At 49.5% G+C, this 22,323-nt stretch overlaps 3 protein-coding genes across 6 annotated transcripts in view; 2 read left to right on the top strand and 1 right to left on the bottom strand.

Moving 5' to 3' along the window:
- CIITA (class II major histocompatibility complex transactivator) overlaps nucleotides 1–22,323 on the top strand; it is a 1,021,617-nt gene that overhangs the window by 717,284 nt on the left and 282,010 nt on the right. The window lies entirely within an intron of this gene.
- PLA2G10 (phospholipase A2 group X) lies at nucleotides 891–19,065 on the top strand. The gene is made up of 4 exons (XM_083413831.1): nucleotides 891–1,117; nucleotides 11,442–11,607; nucleotides 15,606–15,712; nucleotides 18,181–19,065. The coding sequence occupies exons 1-4, from the start codon at nucleotides 1,054–1,056 to the stop codon at nucleotides 18,327–18,329; spliced, it is 486 nt and encodes a 161-aa protein (XP_083269957.1). The 5' UTR covers nucleotides 891–1,053; the 3' UTR covers nucleotides 18,330–19,065.
- Nucleotides 18,821–22,323, bottom strand: part of BFAR (bifunctional apoptosis regulator) — a 16,502-nt gene continuing 12,999 nt past the window's right edge. For all 3 annotated transcript variants that reach the window (XM_083413636.1, XM_083413638.1, XM_083413637.1), the window contains 2 exons: nucleotides 21,204–21,406; nucleotides 18,821–19,806 (listed from right to left, as the gene is read on the bottom strand). In XM_083413636.1, coding sequence (XP_083269762.1) covers nucleotides 19,614–19,806; nucleotides 21,204–21,406 — 396 coding nt within the window. In that variant the 3' untranslated portion in view covers nucleotides 18,821–19,613. The remainder of the gene's footprint in view (nucleotides 19,807–21,203; nucleotides 21,407–22,323) is intronic.

The raw sequence follows: 22,323 nt of genomic DNA, 5'->3' as shown, positions 1-22,323 counted from the left end.
AGTTTAAGAAAGATGTTGACAATCTAGAACTTATGCAGAGGAAACCAAGCCGTATGAGGAATGGTTGAAGGAGTATGTTTAGCCTGGGAAAGAGGAGACTGAGAGGAGAGATGATAGGACCCCTGACCATTAGGTCCGGTCGTGACCGACTCTGGGGTTGCAGCTCTCATCTCGCTTTACTGGCCGAGGGAGCCGGCGTACAGCTTCCGGGTCATGTGGCCAGCATGACTAAGCCGCTTCTGGCGAACCAGAGCAGCGCATGGGAACGCCGTTCACCTTCCCGCCAGAGTGGTACCTATTTATCTACTTGCACTTTGATGTGCTTTTGAACTGCTAGGTTGGCAGGAGCAGGGACTGAGCAACGGGAGCTCACCCCGTCATGGGGATTCGAACCGCCGACCTTCTGATCGGCAAGTCCTAGGCTCTGTTGTTTAACCCACAGCGCCACTTGTGTCCCTCCCATAATAGCCATCTTCAAATATCTCAAGGGCTGTCACGTGGAAGAGGGAGCAAGTTTGCTTTATCCTGCTCTGGAGGGTAGGACTGGAAACAATGGCTTCAAGTTATAAGAAAGGAGATTCCATATAAACATCAGGAAGAACTTTCTGACAATAAGCTGTTCAGCAGTAGAACGGTCTCCCTCGGAGTGTGGTGGGTTCTCCATCCTTGGAAGTTTTTAAGCAGAGGTTGGATGGTCCTCTGTCTTGGACAGGGGTGCCAACTTGAATAAAATATTGGCAGGTAAGCCCCGGCTCGCGTAATCGATTACATGATGTTGTGCACAGTCACCATTTGAATAACAATGCCCAGCAACTTGGGGCATTCCCGCCGCCCTCCGGCTCCGCCTCGCGGGCCGCCCCGTCGGACACGTGCAGGGCGGGCTGTGGGCGGGCGGGGAGAGGATATGGGTCCAGGCCGAGCCGGCGGCAGGAGGAGGCGGCAGTGCCAGCCACGTCGCTCGCGGCCAGCAGGAGCTGCAGCAGCGCCTCGACGGGACGCACGGCGGAGCGCGCCAGCCACCTGCCTCGACGCCTTCCCCGAGATCGCTGCTTGATGGGCCCGGCGGGGCGACGCCCGGCGCTGCTGCTGCTGTGCCTGCTGCTCCTGCTGCGGACGGGTGAGTGGGCAGGAAAACCGACGGGCTCCGGTGCTCCCTGGGCATATGCCCGCCTCGGGCGCCGGCAGATGCGCTGAGCGCCTTGGCTGAAGGCGCGCAAGCAAAGCCTCCCGGCTTTGCAGAGGCGCTCTCGGGCGCCCCGTCGGCTCCCAGGGCGATGCAGCCCGGCTCTGGGTCGGAATAGGTCCTTGGTGCAATCTTGGGTATAGGGATCCCCCCCCCCACCCGGTCTGGAGCCCCGGAGAGCAGCTGGCTTTCGGTGTGCGTAAGACGGAGCTTGACGCACCGACGCCCTTATCTGCTAGATGGCAGCTCCCAGTCTCCCCGTTTAACTCAGAACAAAGATCTGGGATCTTGACACTCACCTGTCACCATCCTCTGTCTGGCTCCGCCTAGCAGATTCCGAATGAAATGTCTCCCCCACAGTTGTTGTTTCAGATTACTTTCTTTTGACCCCCAAGGGCTCAGGGGAAAAAAAATCTGTCAAAATCTTCAGTCATTTGGAAACTAGGAAGTTAAATAATAATAATAAAAAACATGGGGAGTACCTTTCATGCGATTATAAATGTGTACACTTGTAAATTCTCTCATATATCTGAAAACAAATGAACACACGTCTGTCAATCTTTGAAAGTCTGTAGAAGTACAGTGGTACCTCAGGTTAAGTACTTAATTTGTTCCAGAGGTCCGTTCTTAACCTGAAACTGGTCTTAACCTGAAGCACCATTTTAGCTAATGGGGCCTCCTGCTGCCACCGCGCCGCGAAAACACGATTTCTGTTCTCATCCTGAAGCAAAGTTCTTAACCTGAAGCACTATTTATGGATTAGCGGAGTCTGTAACCTGAAGCGTATGTAACCTGAGGTACCACTGTATAATGAGTCTATGGTTGAAACAAAGTAATAGATGCTATCCTGTGGGCTAAGCGGTAAAACTTTTTAGTCGTTACATACCCTCATGACCACTGCTCCTTGTGCATTTTTCTAATCTATGTGTTGTGCTGAAGAAGATTCCAGCGAAACAGTCAGATTATTTGGGATAATTCACTTACTACTTCGGCACCATGAACGCTTAAAAAGTTTTACTGCTTAGCCCATAGGATAGCATCTATTACTTTGTTTCAACCATAGACTCATTATACAGTGGTACCTCAGGTTAAGTACTTAATTCGTTCCGGAAGTCCGTACTTAACCTGAAACTGTTCTTAACCTGAAGCACCACTTTCACTAATATGGCCTCCTGCTGCCACCGCGCCGCCGGAGCCCGATTTCTGTTCTCACCCTGAAGCAAAGTTCTTAACCTGAGGTACTGTTTCTGGGTTAGTGGAGTCTGTAACCTGAAGCGTAAGTAACCTGAAGCATATGTAACCTGAGGTACCACTGTATACTTTTATGGACTTTCAAAGATTGGCAGACGTGTGTTCATTTGTTTTCAGATATATTAGAGAATTTACAAGTGTACACATTTTGTTTTTGTTGTACTAAATCATGTACATTATGTAATAAGAACTACAGTGCTATCTAGTATACTGGTCTCCATGTTGCTTGTGTTGTTTGTTGTGTAAAGCATCTCAGGTAGCAGGTAGTGGAAGAAAAACCTCTTGCTGAGCCCAGGTGAGCTGCTGCCTGCCAGGGCTGGCACTGCTGGCGCTAAAGGGGCAAGTACTTTGACTTGGGAAAAGCAGCGGATACCAACGGGGCCCTTCGCTGGTGCTGAGCACCTGCCTTCATGCAGAAGGTGCTGGTTTCAGTACCCAGCATCTCCAGTTAAAAGGATGAGTAGCAAGTCATGGGAAAAACTGAGGCCCTGGAGAGCTGCTGCCGGTCAGAGTTGACAATACTGGCTAGGTGGGCCAACATTGATTCTAGGTAAGGCTGCCTCTGCGTGTAAGGAAATGTCCGCAGTTCAGTGGTAGTGAATCTGCCTTGCAAGGAGAAGGTCCCAGGTCCAACTCCCAGTGGCATCTCTGGGTTTGGCTGAGAAAGGATCCCTGCCTGAAATACGAGAGAGCTGCTGCTGGCCAGTGTTGACAATGCCAAGTTAGATGGACCAACAGCCCAACTCTGCATAAGGCAGATTCACTGTTCCTGATTCTGCCAAAAGGGCAATGTCAGGGACTGGCAGGACACAGATGATGATGGTGGTGATGATTTTATTTATACCCCACGCCCATCCCCGGGGGAAGGAGAGTAATTTGTGGGGGTCTGCACCAGCCAGGAGGCAAGAGGCAGAGGCAGGGGGAGCTTCAGAGCTGGAGCACAGTTGGGTGCCTCCCCATCCTCTCCTGCACCACTGTCTCCCAGAACGAGGAGGGGTGTGAAACGAGATGAGCAGAGGCAACTTCCATGCAGGCGCAGTCTCCAGTTGTGTGCCTGCAGCCCACTTTCCAGGTCATGTGGCCAGCAGGACTCAACCGCTTCTGGCTCAACTGCGACGGAAACCAGAGTGCACAGGAACACTGTTTCCCTTCCCGCCAAAGTGGTGCCTATTTATCTACTTGCACTGGCATGCTCTCAAACTGCTAGGTTGGCAGGAGCTGGGACAGAGCAACGGAAGCTCATCCCGTCACGGAGATTCGAACTGCCGACCTTCCGATCGGCAAGCCCAAGAGCATGGGTAGGCAAACTAAGGCCCGGGGCCCTGATCCTGCCCAATCGCCTTCTAAATCTGACCCATGGACGGTCCAGGAATCAGCATGTTTTTACATGAGTAGAATGTGTCCTTTTATTTAAAATGCATCTCTGGGTTATTTGTGGGGCATAGGAATTCATTTATAATTTTTTTCCAAATATAGTCCGGCCCCCCACAAGGTCTGAGGGACAGTGGACCGGCCCCCTGCTGAAAAAGTTTGCTGGCCCCTGCCCAAGAAGCTCGGTGGTTTAGACCACAGTGCCACCCGCGTCCCTTATACAGTGGTACCTCGGGTTACATATGCTTCAGGTTATATACGCTTCAGGTTACAGACTCCGCTAAGCCAGAATTAGTACCTCGGGTTAAGAACTTTGCTTCAGGATGAGGACAGAAATCGGGCTCCCGCGGCACGGCAGCAGCAGGAGGCTCCATTAGCTAAAGTGGTGCTTCAGGTTAAGAACAGCTTCAGGTTAAGAACGGATCTCCAGAACGAATTAAGTACTTAACCTGAGGTACCACTGTATTTGGAGCTGTAGACATGACTGTTCCAACTTTGACAATGAAGAGTTTACTACCAGCTATGTGCATTCCTTTGGCTGGGGAGCCCATGACAGCTGGTGCAATCCTGCCCTTGCTAGTTAAACCCTGTTAGATCCCATCTTCCATTACAGCCCATGATTAAGGCTTCAGTCCTTGGGAGGGAAATTCAATTGAAAGCAGCAGCCTTTGCATAGAATTGTCTGGAAATGGCATTGAGCATCTCTCTTGCTGAAATCAATCGGACCCCAGAGTATCATGGATGGGGCCTGTTTGCCTCTTGCAGCCTGGTCTTAGCATTGCAGCAGGGCTAAGGACACCAGAATCACCTTTCTGGATGAGACCAGCTGGGATCCACTACGCTGCAACCACCCCCTTAGTCGTACAGGAGCATTTTGGCCGGACGGATTCTGGCAGCAGCTATGACTCCAAGGCTAATGATAATAAACTGGGAATAAGAAAGAAGCAGATCAGAGGAAGAAGCTGTTTTAAAAAAATGGAATGGCTATAAAAGGAGGAGGGAGGAGGAGGGATGAAATAAATGGACAGTTTGCAGGTGGACATGGGGTACAGGGATGCTGTCGGTGAGAGGCACAAATACAAGATGGGTGACACCTGGCTTGAGAGCAGTACATGTGAAAAGGATCTAGGAGTCTTGGTTGACCACAAACTTGACATGAGCCAACAGTGTGACGCGGCAGCTAAAAAAGCCAATGCAATTCTGGGCTGCATCAATAGGAGTATAGCATCTAGATCTAGGGAAGTAATAGTGCCACTGTATTCTGCTCTGGTCAGACCTCACCTGGAGTACTGTGTCCAGTTCTGGGCACCACAGTTCAAGAAGGACACTGACAAACTGGAACGTGTCCAGAGGAGGGCAACCAAAATGGTCAAAGGGCTGGAAACGATGCCTTATGAGGAACGGCTAAGGGAGCTGGGCATGTTTAGCCTGGAGAAGAGGAGGTTAAGGGGTGATATGATAGCCATGTTCAAATATATAAAAGGATGTCACACAGAGGAGGGAGAAAGGTTGTTTTCTGCTGCTCCAGAGAAGCGGACACGGAGCAATGGATCCAAACTACAAGAAAGAAGATTCCACCTAAACATTAGGAAGAACTTCCTGACAGTAAGAGCTGTTTGACAGTGGAATTTGCTGCCAAGGAGTGTGGTGGAGTCTTCTTCTTTGGAGGTCTTTAAGCAGAGGCTTGACAACCATATGTCAGGAGTGCTCTGATGGTGTTTCCTGCTTGGCAGGGGGTTGGACTCGATGGCCCTTGTGGTCTCTTCCAACTCTATGATTCTATGGGATCTGGGCCCTTCTGCATGCAAGGCAAATGCTAAACTACAGCACCTCTCGCCCGGTCTGCCCCTCTGTTCTGTCACCCAGCAGCTGGACTGGCAAGGTGATCTAGCTACCCTGTGGGTTAGGGTGTCGTTCGTGGCAGACGGTCCGGGATCCGGCTGCTTCGCAAACCAGCTTTGATGTCGTCGTGGAAAGACGGGAGCCAGGATCTTGACAGAGAGCTTTGCTCTTTCCCCCTGTTTGCCTTTCACCCTGTTGCATTCGCTGGCAGTGTACACAGGGTGGAGCTTCGCCTTTTGTTGACCCAACAGTCTATGCCTAGCAAACAAATGCAGATAGGAAAAGCGAGAAGGAAACGAAGCAATTCAGCAGCCAGAAATGGAATCAGAGTCTCCCAAGACTCTTGACAGAGGGTGCGAATTCTCTAGGTGCCTGGCCCAATGGCAATCTTACTGTTGTTGTTGTTGTTGTTGTTTAGTCGTGTCCGACTCTTCGTGCCCCCCTGGACCAGAGCACGCCAGGCACTTCTGTCTTCCACTGCCTCCCGCAGTTTGGTCAAACTCATGCTGGTAGCTTCGAGAACACTGTCCAACCATCTTGTCCTCTGTCGTCCCTTTCTCCTTGTGCCCTCCATCTTTCCCAGCATCAGGGTCTTTTCCAGGGAGTCTTCTCTTCTCATGAGGTGGCCAAAGTATTGGAGTCTCAGCTTCAGGATCTGTCCTTCCAGTGAGCACTCAGGGCTGATCTCCTTAAGAATGGATACGTTTGATCTTCTTGCAGTCCATGGGACTCTCAAGAGTCTCCTCCAGCACCAGAATTCAAAAGCATCAATTCTTCGGTGATCAGCCTTCTTTATGGTCCAGCTCTCACTTCCATACATCACTACTATACGGACCACTGACTGGGCTCCAAAAAGCTTGCTTGCTTATTTATTTATTAATTATATTTGCATCTCACTTTTCTTCCTTGGAGCTCAAGGTATCACACACAGTTATTCCTCTCCCCCCCCCCCATTTTATTTGAGGCAGGTCATTTTGCCCTCACAACAGCCCTGTGAGGTAGGTCCAGCTGAGAGACAGTGAACTTCATGGCTGAGTGGGGACCTGAATCCTGGCCTCCCAGGACCTAGCACGACAATCTAACCACTACACCACACTGCCTCTCCTGAGGAGCTTCCAAGAGGTCCTACGTGCACCCAGTTGTTTTTGGACTCTCTTTTGTGAAGCGCAATGTCATCCTCCCTGTGCCACATTACAAATACCTAGCTTGTGACCATTGGGACTGGGGGTGGTGGGGTGGAATTCAGGGAGTCCAACAGTAGGTGGCGCTAGAGATGGTGATGATGATGATGATGATGATAATAATAATATTTTTTATTTATACCCCGCTTTCCCCGGCCAGAGCCGGGCTCAGGGCAGCTAACACCGGTAAAATTACAGGAAAAACATAACAGGAAAAAAAACCCAATTTAAATACAGGTTAAAATGCAATTTAAAATGCAGCTTCGTTTTAAAAGTAGCCCATAGATCAAAATCATAAGGAGAGGGAAACATAAGGGTCAGACTGAGTCCAAACAATTCCTTTGGCACCGGACGGCCCAAAGATGCTTTTCCTGGCAAACTTGAAATGAAACGTGCGCCTTAGGTGGATGTTTATAAAAGTTTTTGCATGTTATTTGCTGGTTTGCTTTCTTGCTTGTGCCACCCTGGGCTCCTTGGGGAGGAAGGGTGGGGCGGAAATTAAGTAAGGCCACCCACACATTATGCATTTCAAGCAGGGATGGGGAACCTTTGGCCCTCCAGGTGTTGCTGAACTACGGCCTCAGCCCGGTGGACCTGAAGGAGCGTCTCCACCCCCATCGTTCTGCCCGGAGACTGAGGTCCAGCTCCAAGGGCCTTCTGGCGGTTCCGTCACTGTGAGAAGTGAGGTTACAGGGAACCAGGCAGAGGGCCTTCTCGGCAGTGGCATCTGCCCTGTGGAATGCCCTCCCATCAGATGTCAAGGAAATAAACAACTCTCTGACTTTTAGAAGACATCTGAAGGCAGCCCTGTTTAGGGAAGTTTTTAATGTTTGCTGTTTTATCGTGTTTTTAATATTCTGTTGGGAGCCGCCCAGAGCGACTGGGGAAACCCAGTCAGATGGGCGGGGTATAAATAATAAATTATTATTAGCATCCTTGCAGCAACCTTGTGAAGTAGAATAGGCCACCCATGAAACTCTGTGGCTGAGTGGAGATTTGAACTAAAATGTCCAACACAATAAGCCAGAGGCTGGCAGCCCGTGACCTTCCTGGTGACATTAGAAGTCCTGTCAGCTTCAGACAGCTTGACGTATGACTAGGGATTATAGTGGTGCCTGCCCTGTGGAACGCCCTCCCATCAGGTGTCAAGGAAATAAACAACTATCTGGGTTTCAGGAGACATCTGAAGGCAGCCCTGTTTAGGGAAGTTTTAAATGTTTGAAGTTATATCGCTATGATGATGATGTTGGGAGCCGCTTAGAGTGGCTGGGGAAATCCAGCCAGATGGGCAGGGTATAAATAAGTTGTTGTTGTTGTTGTTGTTGTTGTTGTTGTTGTTGTTGTCGTCGTCTCCTATCATCCCTGGCCCTTGGCCATGCTTTCTGGGGGCTGATGGGAGTGTGCATGGAGGAACTGGGCTGCCCAGATGGCAAGCCCCCCCTCTCAGCCTTGCTGAGGTGATCCGAAGAAAAGCAGAGCAAGATGTTTGGCTGCAGGAGTTGCTGGAATTAGGCATACAAGGTGCCATCCAACCGCCTTAGGGACAAATCCACTCTGGATTTGTGTATAGGGTTTACTCCTTAGCCTTTTCTTCTCCTGAAGTTGTCCCACAAGGCAGTAAGTGGGAATGAGAGAGAGTTCAGAACGGAGGCCCTTTGACTCGATCTTTTAGCTCTGGAGAGCTGTGCTGACTCACACGACTTTTGAGGTTTTTCCAGCTGCTTGCAGCCAGCACACATACCTCCTTTTGAGTAAGTCAGGTTTCAGAAAGTAGACCTTGCCCACAGTAAGCAAATAAAAGGTGCATTCCTCAGGTTAGGTTCTCACGCCCTACCAAAAGCAGAGCCCCTGGACGGAGCCTCCACTTTCTCCTACGAGGCCACAAGTTCCAGCTTCCATCTAGACAGGGTGAAGTCTCAAATCCCAGGCTGAGCAGTCCCCCCCACAGGTCACAGAGCACTTGCCTCCCCCCGACTTTAGGGAGGTAAGGTAAAGGTAAAGGGACCCTTGATCATTAGGTCCAGTCGTGGCCGATTCTGGGGTTGCAGCGCTCATCTCGCTTTACTGGCCGAGGGAGCCGGGTACAGCTTTCGGGTCATGTGGCCAGCATGACTAAGCCGCTTCTGGCGAACCAGAGCAGTGCACGGAAACGCCGTTTACCTTCCCGCTGGAGTGGTACCTATTTATCTACTTGCACTTTGAAGTGCTTTCAAACTGCTAGGTTGGGAGGAGCAGGGACCGAGCAACGGGAGCTCACCACATCACGGGGATTCGAACCGCCAACCTTCTGATTGGCAAGTCCTAGGCTCTGTGGTTTAACCCACAGCGCCACCCGCCTCCCTTTAGGGAGGTACTCTTCTCTTTAAATCATAGTAATTATTTCTAAATGTGCCTCTGAACAGAACACTTAAAATATGTGCATTTTGTGCAGATCCACAACATCCTTTTTGGCATTGCAGAAGGGGCCGCCTCTACGTTTGCCCCAGCCAAGGGAAATAGGCATTCTCTCTCTCTTTCCCAGTAGCAAAGCACTTACAGCCTGTGGACAGTCTATGGCTCCTTGGGGAAGGATATGTTTTGTGTGCAGAAGATAGGGCTGGCATTGTCCCCTGCCTGACCCCTGGAGAGCCTCTGCAGTCAGCTCGACGGATGGGTGTTCTCCCTCTGCAAAAGGCAGTACCCTCTGTCCCTGTGCCCTTCAGCGTCTTTTATGCTTTGTCGACAAACCGTGTGTGCCAACACGTACGACATCTGGCAGTGGGTGCAGCTGGGGAGAGGCGATCATGATGTCAGGACTGCAATTGGGCGTAGGTCAGCGCTGAAACAATAAATCGCCCAAGGCCTGTGAAGTTAACTCTTTATCGAAGGAAACAAACCATAGCTCAGGCCTAGTGGTCTCGGCAATTCTTTCCAGGAGGTCTTGCCCTAGTGAGGCCGTTGTGAAGACTGAAGGTTCCCACCTTCCCCCAGCTCCCCAAGTCTTCTTGCTTCCCAAGTGATCTGAGGCTCCATCACCTTGTCTCTCTGTGCTCTGCCCTCTTCATTACTCTGCATGTTCTGGGAGACCAGGGCGCTTCATGTAGCAGCCTCCACTTCTGCTTCTGAGTCTGGACTGTTCTCTGGCACAGACTCTCCCTGCTCACTAAACCCTGTGGCCCCTCCAGCTTCCCACACCTCCTCTTCTCAGTCTGCTCCTTCTTCTCCCTCTGAATACTCCTCCTTGTACCACCCCACTACCTGCTCCATCACCTGGAGCGGTGAACATCCAGGGGCGTGGCTGGCGTGTGTCCCAGGGCGGTGGCACACCGTCCACAGGGGGTGTGACACGCATGGGGGGGTGCGCGGCAAGTGACATGCATCCCGGGGCATGCATGGTGAGTGCTGAGCATCCCAGGGGGCGGTGGCAGCCACGATGTCAACACCCCCCCAGATGACACCAGGGGTGGGCAGCTCACTCCTTCGTCCGCCAGTGGTCCCCTGGTGTGGTGATCACACAGGGTCCCTGGATGTTTAATGGTCTATTGATCCCTGTGCCCCACTGTGCTTGCTTCCCCGCTGCTGTCAACCCGTTACTCTCGGGTAAAACACTGAGTCCAGACAGTTGTTAAACTTGAACCAAAGAAACAAGTTTATTTTAAAGCATTAACAAGTTTATGGCTTCTCAGAAAAAAATTCCTGTCAGTTTCTTAACTTTAGTATCTTTAACGGCCTATACCTTCCTAATACCTTCTGACTGATTATATCAACTGTTTGACTGACTCCTCTTAACAGATACTCTCACTCTTCCACATCAGACTAGCCCAACCCACAGACTTATCCTCTCTCTGTCTCTTCTCTAACTCCAGACTAACTTCTCAGCCCCCCTAACTCTAACTCAAATTCCTCCCCTTGGGTTCCCATTGGTTAGTCATTTTACAATTAGTTAACCCTTTCGTTAAGGGACGCGGGTGGCACTGTGGGTTAAACCACAGAGCCTAGGACATGCCGATCAGAAGGTTGGTGGTTCGAATCCCCGCAACAGGGTGAGCTCCTGTTTCTCAGTCCCTGCTCCTGCCAACCTAGCAGTTCGAAAGCACGTAAAGTGCAAGCAGATAAATAAGTACCGCTCTGGCAGGAAGGTAAATGGTGTTTCTGTGCGCTGCTCTGGTTTCGCCAGAAGCGGCTTAGTCATGCTGGCCCCATGACCCGGAAGCTGTATGCCGGCTCCCTCAGCCAATAAAGCGAGATGAGCGCTGCAACCCCAGAGACGGCCGCAACTGGACCTAATGGTCAGGGGTCCCTTTACCTTTACCTTAACCCTTTCCTTATGAACCCAGTATGATGTCACACACCTAGGAGGGCAAACGCCACACCTGGCCACAAGAGGCAGCCCGCTGACAAGTTCTTGCGTAGAAAGCAGTGGCGTAGCGTGGGGGGTGCAGGGGGGGCCGGCCGCACCGGGTGCAACATCTGGGGGTTAGCGTTAGGGGGCACAAATCCATGGGTTAGGGGGCGCAAATCCACGGGTTAGGGGGCGCAAATTACTTGCCTTGCCCCGGGTGCTGACAACCCACGCTACGCCACTGGTAGAAAGGGCTCTACAGATCGTAACCCATCTGCTTTCCTTTCCCTAGCTACAGGAAGCCCATTGGGACATGCTGCGCCGCGGACCCGCCGGGGACTCCTCCAGCTCGCCGGAGCGATCTTGTGCACCACACAGCGCTCGCCGTTTGCCTATATGCGCTATGGGTGCTACTGCGGTTTGGGAGGTACTGGCTATCCCAGGGACAAAGCAGACTGGTGAGTATGAGACTCGGCAGATCAAAATATCTGAAACGTTCTGTTCCGGAAATGCATTATTTCCTCCCCTATCTCTATCTAACTCTACAGTCGTACCTTGGTTGGTGAATGCCTTGCGAGTCGAACGTTTTGGCTCCCGGACGCCGCAAACCCGGAAGTGAGTGTTCCGGTTTGCGAATGTTCTTTGGAACCCGAAGGTCCGCCGCGGCTTCCAATTGGCTGCAGGAGCTTCCTGCAGCCAATCAGAAGCCGCACCTTGGTTTCCGAACGTTTTGAAGTTGAACAGACTTCCGTTTGGCTTCCGAGGTACCACTGTACTTGGGTGCAGAGAAACAACATGAAATGTGATGTGCATCTGTTGAAGAAATTGCACTTGAAAACGATCAAAGGGGTGAAATCTCCATGGGCGAAGGTTCTGGGTTTCTGATACACTTACTTTTGAGGGAGGTGTCCTTTTTTCTCTCCTGCAAGTCATTTTTCAGGACACCTTGGAACTCCACATCCCAAAGTTAAATGGGGAGGAACACACAGTCTGGAGTCTAGAAAGCCTTTCCTGTTCAAGTTTTTTGTTCATTATTTAATTTTTATTTTTGAATTTATAAAAGTACAAAATACAGAACTGAAGAATAAGTGAAAGAAAAGGAAGGAAAAAAGAGAAAAGAAATAGATGCATGACATCAGTCCTTTTTTCTTAAAAAATGTTTAGGGGGACTCTCATTTTGACTCAAGAAAACCACCATTTTATAGTTCAAATGGGGGGAAATAAATACAGTAAGTGGACAAAAGTACAAAGATTCACAAAATGTTTAGGGGTCTGCGTACCCCTGCGTCCCCCCCCCCCAGAAAAAAAAGTACTGCATTGCATCGGTCTATAATTCTATTCCATCAACTTCCCATCTATCCTTCCATGGCTTCCTAAAGTTTCCCATTCCCGCTGCATATTCTATTTTTATAACTAATTAAACATTCAAATTATTCTCCTTATAAACTATAACTGCTGAACTTACTCCGAACTGATTAATGTTCTAACACTTTTACAATGGTTTTCTAAGTAGTCTACAAATGGCTTCCATTCCTCTTTAAAACCTTTCTCTTCTTACCGTATTTTTCGCTCTATAACACGCACCCGACCATAACACGCACGTAGTTTTTAGAGGAGGAAAATCCGTAGGCATGCCACCCGTAGGCATTTCCTCCATAACACGCACAGACATTTCCCCTTACTTTTTAGGAGGAAAAAAGTGAGTGTTATGGTGCAAAAAATACGGTACTCTCTAATTTTGCTGGTTAAGCTTGCTAATTTTGCTTATTCCGTTAATTTCATCTGCCACTCCTTGGTAGGGACTATCTCCTCTTTCCATCTTTTTTCATATAGGATTCTTGCTGCTGTGGTGGGCATACATAAACAAATTTGTGTTTACTTGGTACCTCAGATCTCATTATTCCTAACAAGAAGGCCTCTAGCCTCTCTCCTGTTTACCTTTTTGGGGACAGAGTGCCCGTCCCACAAGCTTACAACTTAAAAGACATGACACATGAGGAAAAAAGGACGTGAGTGTAGAGGAAAAAAGCAAACTCAGATGCTGATATTTAAAGTTAAATAGAATGTCTTGGGACAGAGCAAAGCTAATAGCTTCAAATTACTGGATGGGAAGACTCATTCAGAAATCTAAATAAGCAAACAGGAACCGGTTGAAAAGAAAGAGAGCACTCCCAGCCAAAGGTTTGGAGCTGCCTGGCTTTGCTGTGGCCCCACCCCACAAGACATTATATTTAACTGTAAGAATTGGTGCCTGAGTTTGCTTTTTTCCTCTACCCTCCCCATAATTTTCCTTGTGTGACATGTCTTTTAAATTATAAGCCTGTGGAGTAGGGAATAATTTTAAGCAAGAGACTAGGATGACGGGGGATGAGTGAGATTAGACCTTCAAGAGTAAGAATGGAGGAGAAATGCTGTACCTAATTCACACTTTGCAAAACTATACGGAAACTGTAACACGGCTATCCTGTGAAATGGGCCCTTCTCCAAATTTTGCAAGGCAGTTCTCAAACCTAATGTATGTAGAATGTAGATATAACGGCAAAGTGTGCATCGAAGTACAGTCATATCTCATGTTACGGACGCTTCAGGTTACGTGTTTTCGGGTTGTGGACTGTGGGAAACCCGGAAGTACCGGAACAGGTTACTTCCGGGTTTCACCACTCACACATGCGCAGAAGCGCTAAATGGTGCTTTGTGCAAGCGCAGAAGCCAAATCGCACCTGCGCAAGCGTGGCGCTTCAGGATGCGAACGCAGCGGGTTGCGGACGTGCCTCCATCACGGATTACGTCCGCAACCTGAGGTTCCACTGTACATACAGTATATTAGTGAAAGTAACAGACAAAAATGCAGAGAGTTTAGGAAAATTGCCTGCAAAAGTGTATACTGCCTGGAAAACTGCATACAAAAAAACCCTGCATACTGGGGGGGGGGGGAGAATTGTGAGGACTTTGTAAAATAAAGGTGGTGAAACGAACTTAAAGTTGGAAGAATGAGACACGGAAATTGATGGATTCGGCCACCCCTATTCCTGAGAGAGAAAGCCACTGCCACATCAAAATGTGCAAACTTGGAAACTGCACCAGATTCTCTGGCTAAGGCTAAACCACTTTTCCTGTGTTTGGGAGAAATAACCCACATCCTTAGGCAGTTCCAAAACAAAAACCATCGCCCAAAATATAGCCATTTATACGGGATATATTTTATGACCATCTGGCTGCTGCAATGAACTTTTTGAAAAACAAGACCTCCATTGCTTCCCACAATCTTGCAAAATGAGAAGATGTGACTTTAATTGCTATGCTCGTGGCACAGCTGGAAGATTTTGGGGCACATGTCTCCAGCTGTTTCCACTTCTCCCAGCCCCAAATCCAGCCTAAAATGTAGGCTAGCAGGTCAGCTTCCCGTTGCTGTTGTTTCGAAGGCATGGAGATGGCAAGCTGGTGCTTTGATCCGCCCCAAAAGAAGGTCCTCCTACACAACTCATATGGCCAGGAGTCGAGAGGAAGGTGACCTTTTCATAGACTTGGAAGCTCTCCCTTTGCCTTAGAGCTTCGTGGCAGCGGCTGGCTGGCTCCCAGAGAGCTTATGCGTAACTAGGGTTCAGTTTGCATTTAAAGACGAACCTGTCTAGTTTGCACTTTATGGGAACTGAAATGTGGCCGTCCTGCAGAAGTCACACTCCTCTAAATGTTGAAATGGAGGAATAATAATAATAATAATAATAATAATAGCAATTTATTTATACCCCACCCATCTGGCTGGGCTTCCCCAGCCACTCTGGGTGGCTTCCAACAAAATACAGTGGTACCTTGGGTTACAGACGCTTCAGGTTACAGACTCCACTAACCCAGAAATAGTACCTCAGGTTAAGAACTTTGCTTCAGGATAAGAACAGAAATCGTGCAGTGGCGGTGCAGCGGCAACAGGAGGCCCCATTAGCTAAAGTGGTGCTTCAGGTTAAGAACAGTTTCAGGTTAAGAATGGACCTCTAGAACGAATTACATTCTTAACCCGAGATACCACTGTATTAAAATACAGTAATGCATCAAACATTAAAAGCTTCCCTAAAGAGGGCTGCCTTCAAATGTCTTCTAAAAATCTGGTAGTTGTTGTTCTCTTTGACATCTGGTGGGAGAGTATTCCACAGGGCAGGTGCCACCACCAAGAAGGCCCTCTGCCTACTTCCCTGTAACTTGGCTTCTCGCAGGGAGGGAACCGCCAGAAGGCCCTCGGTGCTGGACCTCAGTGTCTGGGCAGAACAATGGGGGTGGAGACGCTTCTTCAGATATGACTGTGTTATGTCTCTTCAGTTGTTGATACACGCAGGCAGGGAATGCCTTGCCTTGCTTTAACTGTGTGTGCATCTACACATGCAAGTTGCCCTGAGAGCCGCTCTGGCCATAGGGCATTGTGCTCTAAAAACAAAGCCATCATCCTCTCTTCTGGGGCCGGCAGGTGTTGCTTCCAGCACGACTGCTGCTACGGAGAAGCCGAGAAGGAGGGCTGCTCCCCCAAGTTGCAGAAGTACACCTGGGAGTGCGAGAACAACTCAGCCAAGTGTGGTGAGTGGATATTCCCCTGGCAGGGAGGAGCTTTGCTGCATCTGGCAACCTCCCCTCCTGCCCTCTCTTAAAGGTAAAGGGACCCCTGACCATTAGGTCAAATCGTGGCCGACTCTGGGGTTGCGGCACTCATCTCACTTTATAGGCCAAGGGAGCCGGCGTACAGCTTCCGGGTCATGTGGCCAGCAGGACTAAGCCACTTCTGGCGAACCAGAGCAGCACATGGAAACACCGCTTACCTTCCTGCCAGAGCGATACCTATTTATATACTTGCACTTTTGACGCGCTTTCAAACTGCTAGGTTGGCAGGAGCAGGGACTGAGCAACGGGAGCTCACCCTGTTGCGGGGATTCGAACCACCGACCTTCTGATTGGCAAGTCCTAGACCCTGTGGTTTAACCCACAGCGCCACCCGCATCCCTGCCCTCTCTTAGGGATGCACTTTTAAGAGATTTCCCATTTCTTCTCAGAACCAAGGGCAAAGATTGCCCGCTGAAACTGTCCAATAAGCTACTCCAAGCAGGCATGGCTTCAGAGCTGGGTAGAATTGGCAGGGCACCCATGCTGCAGCTGGATCGCTGGAGCCGACCCCAGCCTCCTTCAGCTTCTCTAACAGCCGGTCCCACTGGCATGGAGATTGGCAGCATTGCAGCCACCAATTGCCTCCTTCGTTCAGCCTGGTGGGCATATCTGCTAGCAGCATCAGCAGCCCTCTTTGCCTAGGACCCGAATGCAATGCTCGGCATCCTGACACCAGGCCCTGCCCTGCAGGGAAAACAACACGGCCCCGATCCGGCTTGGATTCTTTAGCTGTGATTCCAGCATTGCATGGGGTTGGACTAGATGCTCCTTGTGGCCCCTTTTGACGCTACAGTTCTGTGATTCTAAGGCCCAAGAGATATTCTAGCTGTAAGCAAGGAATTTCAGAGAAGTGTCCATGTCAGATTAAGCAGGTGCGAGGAAGCTTTGGCCCTCCAGATGCTGCTCAACGACAACGCGGACGTTGGGGATGTCGTGGGATAGTTCAGTAAATATGCAGGATTTTGTGCGCGACCGCTGTGGAAAAAAGGCAAATTCCATGCTGGGGTTCATTAGGAAAGGAATTTATCACCGTGCTGTTATACAAATGCAACAGTATTTGGAGTACAGTTCTGGTCGCCTCGCCTCAAAAAGGATATGGAAAAGGTTCAGAAAAGGGCAACTGAAATGTTCCAATGGGATGGAGGAAAGATGGCAGCTTAGAGGAAAGGCAAGTAAGAGGCGACATGAGAAAAAAAATTAGGATTCCGCATGGCATGGAGAAAGTGGATAGAAACTTTTCTCCCTCTTTCGTAACACTGGAACTTGCGGACATCTATCAAAGCTGAATGTTGGGAGATTTGGGGTAGATAAAAAGAAAGGATTTCTTCACTCATTGCATGGTTAAATTGTGGAACCCGCTTCCACAGGAGGCAGTGATACCCACCAACTTAATGACTTAAAAAGAAGATTAGCCAAATTCATGGAGCAGAGGACTGTTGATGGCTGCTAGATGGGAATTGGGAATCTAGGGCAGTAGGTTAAGGGAGGCTGCCCTACCCACTTACAGTGGGACTTACTTCTGAGTAACCACACATAGGATGTGCTTCATTCCATTAGTGATTCTGTCATTCTTAAAGACACTGGCCCTTCCAAGACCCTGGGCATCCAGGTTTATTCAAAATATTTACTGTATTTTTCACTCCATAGGGCGCACCTGAGCATAGGGCGCACCTAGTTTTCAGAGGGGAAAATCAAGGGAAAAAATATGATTCCCCCCCCCCCCAGCTCTGGGAGCAGCATACAGGCTGCAGGCAGCCTGTCCGCTTCTCCCAGACCTTCTTCCTGCTTTTGCGGGAGGTGGGGGAATTCCTGTGCGCTCTTTAAAGGGGCTGCGTGGCTTCTGCTGGCTTTTCTAGGAGGTGGGGAAATTCCCCCACCTCCCGCAAAACCGGCAGAAGCCGCGCGCTCTTTAAAAGGGCTGCATGGCTTCACCTGGCTTTTCTGGGAGGTGGGGGGATTCCCTCACCTCTCGCAAAAGCCTGCAGAAGCCGCACAACCCCTTTAAAGAGGGTGTGGCTTCTCTTGGCTTTTCTGGGAGCTGGGGGAATTCCCTCACCTCTCGCAAAAGCCCGCAGAAGCCAACGCTCTTTAAAGGGTGCGTGGCTCCTGTGGGCTTTTCTAGGAGGTGGGAGAAGGGACTGATGCGGCCAGTCAGTCCCTTCTCCCTCCTGGGGAAAAGCCCGCAAGAGCGCACGGAGCATGTGTGCGGCTCTTGGGGGCTTTTCCCGCCTGCCTCCCCCCTGCATTCGCTCCATAGGACACACACAAATTTTCCCTTGCTTTTTAGGAGGGAAAAAGTGCGTCCTATAGAGCAAAAAATACGTACCCATTTTGCGATGCCTCGAATGATGGGCTTGATTCCTGGTCTCCCTCTTTTCTTTCCACAGAGGATATAGAAGACAAGTGCCAAAAAATGGCTTGCGAATGCGACCGCGAAGCAGCCAAGTGTCTGGCGAACGCCCCCTATAATTCCCAGTATTTGTTCTGGCCGGATACTTTATGTGGGTCGTTCAACCCTCAATGTGAAGATGATTAAGAAAGGGCGTCACTTGGGCCAGACTTCACAGACATGGGACGTTTCCCTCCTCAAGTCACTTCTCAAAAACAAATCAAAGCGGCTCTAGATTTCACCCATCTTTGGATGGGTGTTGTCTAGACACACACACACCAACTTCCAAATAATTTCAGCCATTCTTCAAACAAGAAACACTTCCCCAAACAGAAGGGGATAACATGCTCCAACACATCTCCTTGGCCCAGGTGACACAAAGCAGCCTACCTAACCTCGGTACATCTCATTTCAATTCAGTATGTGATATTCTCCTCTGGGTTATAAGTCTGAAGTGTCGTCCAGAAAGGACTCAGCCCCCAGAGTAACCATTTCCTTATCTTATATACCCCAGGCAAAAGTTTGCTTGACCGTGAAACCTCAGACCAGCCTACCTCACAGGGCTGTTGTGAAGGGAAGAAGGGGGAGAGGGAGAAGAAGAAAGGTTTTTGGTAAAAATGTAATACTAATAATAAATATTAGAAAAAAAATCTTCCGTTTTAATTCTTAAAAATGTTCATATGCAAATCTGAAGATCATATCATTACAAACGCAGAGTCAAGTTTAATTTATAGGGGCACATCATTTAAAATAAAGCTAATCTTGGTTTTGGCATACATTTAACGAGTGGCAACAGGAGGCGATCATCTACGTACAGGGGAAAGCCCACTGTCTCACAATCAATTGGTATTTACGTGCAGAACATCTTTTCCCTTTTTTTCTAAAAGGAAAAGTGGTAGCAGTTGGCAAGTAGATCTAGTAAATCAATACAGCGACAGAAATTACTTCAAATTCACAAACACAACCAGAGCTGTGTGTATAAGGAAAAGGGGTCCGGGTCCGGGTCTGAGCCATTTTTAGAAGGGTCGGGTGTCTCTTAAGGGTATACAGCTGCTTAACGTGTAAATGCAGGACTCGTTTTGCATGAAAAAGGAGCCTGACTGCTTAGATTTCTCATCAGGCTTCTTGTGCTGCATGGCCAGATACAGAGAGTGGCACACAAAAGGTTGGCGCTTCGATTAGTCCAAAAGCAAACGTTCTGATTATAGGGAAATTAATTGTTCCTTCTCCTCGAGGAAAAGCAGAAAAGCACCTCCCTTCACTTGTTGCCGCCGTCACAGCTTTGAAAAGGAAGACTTGCCGCAAAAGTAGGTGTGCCGTTAAAAAAAAAATCACAGGTTTTGTCACCGTGGAAAGAAAATTAAATTGGCAGCTCCCTGCCACCAGATGGTTCAGGACTGAACAGCGCAGTGCCGATCCCAGAACACGCCATCAAAGCACTTGAGTTTCCAAGCGACGGATTTCTTTCACCACAAGGTCAATGTTTATAATTGGGTTAAAGTACAAAGCCCAGTAGAACAGGCAGTTGCAAACAAACTGAGGAATAACTGGCCAGAAAATAGCCATGAGGAGTCCCTGGGTGGACACTTTCCAGAAATGGCCCCACATCCGGTGAGGAATTGTCCTAGATGGGGAGGGAAAAGAGCAGATTAGAGCCCTAGATCTCATTTCCGACGGACCTTTGGAAGTCTTGCAGAACCTGCACTAAAAACATCCTTGCGCAACACACAACAGTTCAGGGAAAGCAAAGGTGTTCAATCATTTACAGGAAAACCCCATCATAATAGTTTTAAGGAGAGTTTTAAACAAGCCCAAAAGGGAAACTAAGAGAAAGGAGAGAGGGGAGTACCAAAAACGGGAGGTGGGCCTCCAACATGTACAGGAAATGTGTGGTTCACGACGCTCCTTTTCGTTTCAAAGGAAGGTTGCTTATCTGGAGCACTCTAAGTCCTATGCTTTTCATTGGAAAGCAATTTGCTCATAAACGAGACATGTCAAGTTAACCTTGGGGACTTTTTGATATCCAAAAATAAAAGATCCCTGGCACACCATTGCACGACTAGCTTTTCCTCCCCTGAGCAGGAAGAAGCTGAGTCACGGCTGGGAGATGGAAAAGGAGGAATCTCTCTATTCAGTGCAAGTTCTCTCTTTGATTTCCGTAAAAAGACGGTGATAAAGAGAGAGAGGGAAACATTAAAGGGATTTTACAAGTACAGTGGTACCCCGCAAGACGAATGCCTCGGAAGACGAAAAACTTGCAAGACGAAAGAGTTTTTTGTTTTCTGAGGTGCTTCGCAAGACGGATTTCCCTAAGGGCTTGCTTCGCTAGACGAAATGGCCCTGCCTCTCGTGTCATGGCGACGGTCGCTGCACGCACGCACGCTCGCTCGCTTCCCCGCTCCTCCGGCTCCCTCCCACCTTCCCGCTGACGGTTGGTGCCTCGCACCGCTGCCCACCCCCCTCGCGCGCTCCCCTCAGAGAGCCGTTGCTGCCAGCGCCTCTCTCCCTCAGGTGAAGAGGATGGTGGCGGTTCCGCCGAGTCGCGCTCCTGAGCCCTGCCACCCTCTAGCAGCCGCGTCGCACGGTGGCCACAACGCGGGTGAGTCTGAGGTACCGGCTGCGGCAGCAGAGACCTCATCCCCGCCTCAGGAAAGCGCCCCGAGGCGCCCGGCTGCGCTTTTGGTGAGGACGCCAGGCCTGCTCCCAGGGCGCCGATTGAATGGGAGAGCCACGTCGGCCCCTCTCGCCTTTCTCCTACCCCCGCCAGCAGCATTCCTCCTCCGGAGTCTCCTCTTCCGTGCCACGCTCGCTGCAAAGTCAGTCAGCCCGTGAATTAACGTCCTGCTTCTCCCCGCCCCTCCCTGCCATTGTCAGTGTTTAAATGCAGTGGTGCTTCGCAAGACGAAAAAACTCGTAGAACGAAAAAACTCGCGGAACGAATTAATTTCGTCTTGCGAGGCACCACTGTACAAAAACAGGGTTGCGATTTCTGGAAGGTAGGAGGGTCTGAGAGGGACTTACTTCAGCTCCCTTCTTGACCACAGCCTCCAGAAGGAGAAGAGCTCCAGCACAGAGAGCAGCATGGCGTTGACGATGATGAAGCGGGACGTCCAGTAATGGACCTCTAACCAGTCCCAAGCAAACTCGGCTATTAGCTGGTAGGGCAGGAAAGAGTATTTCACAAGGAATTCTCGCCACTGCTTCCAAGCAGGCTCCTTCAGGTCCTGAAAGAGACAGAGAGTGTTCAGGAAAAGCAGGCTGGGCACCACAATAAAATACCTCTGGTTCAAATGTTGCCATTGTCTTGCTACTGGCATGCTCCAAATTTATTGACCGCTTTTCCTTGAAAGCAAATAAAAATATTTCTTGAAAGCAAATAAAAATATTTCTGCCCATAAGAAATCTGCTTAGGATTTCTGTGTGTGCATGTGTGTTCAATTTAGCCCAAAGCAAAGCCATTTCAGATGGACAGCAGGCTAGAAAAGCACGCCCATCAAAACTGGGGATACTGGCATGGCTCTTATACATGGGTAGGCAAACTAAGGCCCGGGGCCGGATGCGGCCCAATCGCCTTCTAAATCCAGCCCGCAGACGGTCCGGGAATCAGCATGCTTTGACATGAGTAGAATGTGTCCTTTTATTTAAAATGCATCTCTGGGTTATTTGTGGGGCCTGCCTGGTGTTTTTACATGAGCCAAATGTGTGCTTTTATTTAAAATGCATCTCTGGGTTATTTGTGGGGCATAGGAATTCGTTCATTTCTTCCCCCAAAATATAGTCCGGCTCCCCCACAAGGTCTGAGGGACAGTGGACCGGCCCCCTGCTGAAAAAGTTTGCTGACCCCTGCTCTTAAACATGATGATGCTGGTAATCTTGGCAGAAAGCATTTTATTATCTCCGCATTTAATGCTACAGTGGGGCTGTACAGTGGTACCTCGGGTTACATACACTTCAGGTTACAGACTCCGCTAACCCAGAAATAGTACCTCGGGTTAAGACCTTTGCTTCAGGATGAGAACAGAAATCGTGCTCTGGCGGCACGGCAGCTGCAAGAGGCCCCATTAGCTAAAGTGGTGCTTCTGGTTAAGAACAGTTTCAGGTTAAGAACGGACCTCCAGAACAAATTAAATACTTAACCCGA

Source organism: Podarcis tiliguerta (assembly GCF_965153285.1).
Source record: "Podarcis tiliguerta genome assembly, chromosome: 14".
NCBI classification, from domain to species: domain Eukaryota; kingdom Metazoa; phylum Chordata; class Lepidosauria; order Squamata; family Lacertidae; genus Podarcis; species Podarcis tiliguerta.
This window is presented reverse-complemented; position numbering and strand designations above follow the sequence as displayed.

Bases quoted from the DNA above. Each gene is read 5' to 3' on its own strand.
- PLA2G10 (XM_083413831.1), top strand. From the start codon at position 1,054: ATGGGCCCGGCGGGGCGACGCCCGGCGCTGCTGCTGCTGTGCCTGCTG. The intron at 11,608-15,605 runs GTGAGTATGAGA...TGGGGCCGGCAG, and splicing joins CCCAGGGACAAAGCAGACTG to GTGTTGCTTCCAGCACGACT. The intron at 15,713-18,180 runs GTGAGTGGATAT...TTCTTTCCACAG, and splicing joins GAACAACTCAGCCAAGTGTG to AGGATATAGAAGACAAGTGC.